The sequence below is a fragment of the Physeter macrocephalus genome, chromosome 15 (genome assembly GCF_002837175.3).
Source record: "Physeter macrocephalus isolate SW-GA chromosome 15, ASM283717v5, whole genome shotgun sequence".
NCBI classification, from domain to species: Eukaryota; Metazoa; Chordata; class Mammalia; order Artiodactyla; family Physeteridae; genus Physeter; species Physeter macrocephalus.
Window position 1 is genome coordinate 63,502,646 of NC_041228.1, and position 5,577 is coordinate 63,508,222.

The following is a 5,577-nucleotide window of genomic DNA, read 5'->3' on the forward strand; positions in this document are numbered from 1 at the left end:
AAAAAAAATGATCATGCTTAAAACACATTTAAGCATTTACAGAATACCATTTAGGCCCAATATTTATCTAACTAAATGAAAATATCAGAGAAACGGATATTTATGGCACCAGGTTATAAAGAAGCTTTATTTAAAACCATCTTTGTCAAAGTTTTAACACTAGAACAAAAATCCAATGTACCTAAATGAGACATAAGCTATTCTTAGTAGTAGTATAAACTCTGTCCTATGGATATTACTATTTTCAAGTTTTTTCCTTTATATGAAACTACCGAAAGAAAAATTTAAGTATAACTCACAGATTACCTTGTCCATTTATCATTCTATAAGCCAATATCTTAGTAATTAATATATTAAGGCCATAAATCAAATCATTAGCCCTTATGCCAAAGGCCTATTCACTGATTTAGAAACTTCACTTTTATGTGTGTCATGGAGTTGAAATCAGCCCACAGACACAGAATAGGTTAACAGCAATATATTTTTTCTCTTACCAGGCTTTCACTTTTTTATTGGAACAGGGTTTGTAGGTAGGAGTTCTGAAAGCACTAGGGTTCAAGAAGTTTATTCTTTTTATCAGAGTGAAAAGATTCTTAAAGAATACAATGATGGTATATAATCTTGCTCTTACGGCACAAGTCCTCACATTAAATGACTGTGCCGCAGAAAAATACTGTAATGCTTTAAACAAAATTTTAAGCTCCGTTAAGGACCACCGGGTTTCAAGCAAAATGCAGTGGTCACAATGCTGAACTGTCGTCTCATCAGGCCCTGCGAGCACACTCAGTCTTCGCCGTCCGAGTATACCAGCTTCAGCTTCTTCATAGTCCTCCACCTGTCTTTCAGCATGACGCTTGTTCGGTTGTTGAATTTATAATGTGATAGTATTTTAGACCAATTTCCCTCTCCGTATTTCTTCACGCCAGATCTCAGATTGCTGTCTTCTTCCCAAATCCACGCCTTTTGAGGAAAAGTGAGATAGTTATTCACAGAAACAATTATTTTTTTTTTCAATTGAGGTATAAACAACAAACAACACTTTATTAGTTTCAGGTGTACAACATAATGATCCAGTGTTCATATATATTGTGAAATGATCACCCTAATAAGTCTAGTTAACATCCATCAAAAGTAGATAAAAGATAGAACAGTTATTCACAGAAACAATTCCTTAAATAACAAATCTACTATAAATACAACTTTTTTATCAGTATCATGTTATAATTTCTTAATGGTGGAAGAAATTTTGTAAACATATCTTAGATTCCTGTAAGAGCTTATTGTGGTGATATTGTCAAGGGTCCTGACTATATTACTGTTCATTTTACGTGAACACACTATGGCTCAGCTGCCCAAGATCAGACAGCTACAGAGCGACAGAGCTAAACACAAACCCAATTCATCTGACTTCAAGCCCACACTGTCTTTTAAGATGCTTTTCTACAACTGTTAATAGATTAGAGATACGTAGGATTCACAAATACCAACGAGAACTTATGAATATTTAATTCTTCCCTAATGAACTCAGGGAAAACCCTGTTCCGTCTATGTTGGGCAAAGTACACACACACACAAAACTCAAATCTTCCCTAAAACAGATTTTTGAGAACTAACACAAACTAGTTAAAAGAACACTATTTTGTTTTTGGAGAAAATGACCGAAGAATTTTAAAAGTCACATTCAGTATAATACACAGGAAAAGATTACTGACGCCTGGCATTTGCTATCGGTGACCGACTAATTCCTCCTGCGGACACGCTGAGGAGCGATGTGATCATCTGAGTGATTATTCTGTTTCTGAACTATGAATAATTTCCCCAGCTGACTCACATTCGCTTTAAAGATCCATTCATCATCAGTCACAAGAGGCAAATACTGTAGGATTTCACTGACATCAGATATCTAGAGCAGTCAAATTCCCAGAAACAGAAAGTAGAATGGTGGTTGCCAGGAATTGGGAGGAAGGGGGAAAGGGGGAGTTGTCTTATGAGTACAGCGTTTCAGTTTTGCAAGGTGAAAAAGTTCCGGAAGTTGTTGCACAACAACGTGAATGCATTTAATGCCAGTGAATCATACACTTAAAAATGATTAAGGTGATAAGTTTTATGCCACGTTTTACTACAAATAAATAAAATTTTTTAAATGAGCAAAGGACTTGAGTAGACAGTTCTCCAAAACAGAGATACAAATGGCCAATAAGCACTTGAAAAAAATGCTCAACATCACTAATCATTAGGGAAGTGCAAATCCAAACCACCAGGAAATGCCACTTCAAACCCATTAGGATGTCCACCATAAAAAAAAAAACTAGAAAATAATAGGTGGTGGCAAGGATGAGAAACTGGAACTCACGTGCTGTTAATGGGAATGAAAAACTGTGTGACTGCTAGGGAAAATAGTATGGTGGTTCCTCAAAAATTAAAAGTACCATGTGACCCAATTCTACTTGTGGGTATATATCCAAAAGAACTGAAAGCAGAGACTTGAAGAGAAATTTGTACACCCCTGTTGATCGCAGTATTATACATAATAGCCAAAAGGTGGAAGCAACCTGAGTGTCCACCGATGAAGAACTGCATAAGCAAACTGTGGTATATAAATACGAGACATTATTCAGCCTTAAAAAAGGAAGAAAACACTGACACGTACTACAATGTAAATGAATCTTGAGGACATTATGCTAAGTTAAACAAGTCAAACACAAAAGAACAAATACTGTAGGATTCCACTTATATGAGGTACCTAAAACAGTCAAATTCAGAGACAGAAAGTAGAAAAGTTGGTTGCCAGAGGCTTGCGGGGAGGGGCGAATGAGGAGTTATTGTTTAATGGGTACGGAGTTTTAGTTTTGCAAGATAAAAAGAGCTCCATGGATAGATGGTGGTAATGGTGGCACAAGATGTGTTTAATGACGCTGAACGATACATTTTTTTTGTTTTGTGTATTTTATTACAATTAAAGAAAAAAGAATCCAGCTCAGCTGTCTGATACACTATCAAAGAGAACCTCCAGATGCTTGTAGACAAACGTGAGATGAAAACTATCTTGTGTATGGCTCAGGGCCATAAAATTGGCAGTGTTCATCATTATACCTCTTGCGGGTCTGAGCTGCCACCTATCAGCAACTGTGCTGCTTACAAGGGCACGGCTAATCAACCGCTAGACAAAGACATTTTTTTGCGGTATGGCAAAAAAAAAAAAAAAAAAAAAAGATAATGTATTTCAGGACACAAGCAAAAACTGTGCCCTTAGTACTATTCTCTTTTGTCTTTTGCTTTACTTGAAAAATAAAAAATAAAATCAATTAAGAGAATCATAACAACCCTAGCCATGCCCACAACTCAATATACAAACAGCATACAACAAATTAAAATGCACCAATCTTTTCTTTCCGTAAGGTTAAAAAGTTTATATTACTTATACTTCAAAAATTGCGTATCATTTCTAGTGCCTTTTAGAAGAAAAAACAATGCTTTAATAATGCTTTAAAAATGGTATTTACTTACACCAATGGAATCCTTGGGTCTAGTGCTATGTCAGTAAATGACAGAAGCATTTTACAGTTTCTGATCTGTTGAAATGTACACATTCCAGCCTAGTTTGGTCTAGTTTAAAAGCCTGATTTGGTGTGAATAATCAAGTAGAAAATCTAAACTTGGATAATATGTAGTGAGCAACTATCTTTCACTGGTCCAGATAAATCATTTCAAGGACCTCGATTTAAAAAAAAACCAAACCTCTATTTTAGATCATAAATAGTAAAGTCTATACTTCTTTTTTTTAATTTTTGGCTGCACCCCATGGCATGTGGGACCTTAGTTCCCAACCAGGGATCGAACCCGCGCCCCCTGCATTGGAAGGCGGAGTCTTAACCACTGCACCGGCAGGGAAGTCCCAGTAAGTCTATACTTTGGAGAAGGAATTGTTTCTCACAAGGCCACCGGGTAAGCACTAGGCTTGCTCTACTGCCTTCTCCATCAATGACTTGGTGACTCAAAGGTGTGCCCCTACTTGCCCCCCTTCACTTCCCTCAGATGATGGGGAGCCAGAGCTAAGGGCTCATCGCTTTCCCATGATGCAAGACCTTCAGATTGGCTACTTTGTTCAGGAATATGGAGATCTCAGCCAGTGATGCTGAGGAGGCTGCTGCAGGCCCAATGGTGCCAGAGGCTGAAGTGTTCCTGAAACCAAGAACCATAGTGGTGCCCAAACAGAAAGAAACCCTGTGTGTGTCTCTGAGACTAGAACCTGCCAGTTTTCTAACATTTACTTTCTGCCTCAGAGGAAAGATATAGGAGGCAAACATAATCACACAAAATACTAATTTTTAAAAAGCAGCTAGATTTAGAGACCCGATTCCCAGTCTTCACTGTAAACCACGTATTTCTGTGGGGTCATAACTGAATACTATATATTGGCACCATCCAACTCAGGACATTTCTTCCCACAGGCCAACTGGATTCTTTCCCCTAAACAAAAAGTTTTTATACTGAGCAGATGCTGTGTCACGATTGTGGTTGTGCAGTTCTTATATCCTCTAAACGTCACAGGTTCATAAAACAGGAAAAAGTAAACTATCAGTCTGAAAGCACAGCCTGTTCCCCCCATTATCTGCAGTAATATGTGGAAGCTATTTTAAACAGTGTGCCCTTGTGTTGCTCAACTCTAGCTGGCCCACCAACCCAGGTTCCATGTTTAAACATCAACTGATTGTGAGAAGGGGCTTTGGAAGAGCTTTATAAGCAAATATCCTTCCATTTCATCACTCAGATTCCTGAACAGGAGTTGGGAATAATGCTCTTTCATCTTTCTTATCCTCTCTTTTTTCTCTTACTGTGAAAAATAACAGTCAACCTCAAGTCACACACTGGACCCATTGCCTGCTGAGACAGGATTGTGGGTCTCTTGGCCACACCTGTGTAGATGCTCAATTTAGGGCAGACATGTTTTAAAATAAAACATTATGTATATTAAAAAATGATAGCATTTGTAATTTTAAAAATATTGTATCGTAATTCCCATTACATACCATCTACTGGAAAAAAGTCTTTATTGTAGAAAGGTACTTACTTTTCTTCTTGAATAAATTTACAAAAGGAAGGCCCCTTTTCAAATTGTGATGAGGCAGGCAAAAATACCTTTGTCTGTTTAACATACAAATGCATCGAGAAGAAACTGTCCAAGAAGAAACTGTGCAAGACTACTGCAACAAAAAATTTTAAAGAACCAAAATCTCAACACAAAGTAAGATACAATCATTCACTCATCTGAAACAAATTATCCCACCAAAAAGCCAACAGTGGAAAGCTAAAAATAAAACCAGACACAGAATTGTTTTTTGACATAGTAAACAGTGATAGACGATATCACCTGTATTCTGTTATGTAGTTGATATTTCATATTTCGTTTCAAATACAAAAAAAGACAGAAACTTTTCTTGATATATATCTATAAATAACACCTATAATCCCGTTTAGAATTGTTGCCAGGGCTTCCCTGGTGGCGCAGTGGTTGAGAGTCCGCCTGCCGATGCAGGGGACACGGGTTCGTGCCCCGGTCCGGGGGGATCCCACGTG

The 5,577-nt window shown here is 37.5% G+C and overlaps 1 protein-coding gene across 3 annotated transcripts in view; it reads right to left on the minus strand.

The window, feature by feature from the left end:
* Positions 1 to 466: 466 nt before the first annotated feature.
* TERF1 (telomeric repeat binding factor 1) overlaps positions 467 to 5,577 on the minus strand; it is a 34,588-nt gene continuing 29,477 nt past the window's right edge. For all 3 annotated transcript variants that reach the window (XM_055091046.1, XM_024126991.3, XM_024126990.3), the window contains one exon: positions 467 to 960. In XM_055091046.1, coding sequence (XP_054947021.1) covers positions 890 to 960 — 71 coding nt within the window. In that variant the 3' untranslated portion in view covers positions 467 to 889. The remainder of the gene's footprint in view (positions 961 to 5,577) is intronic.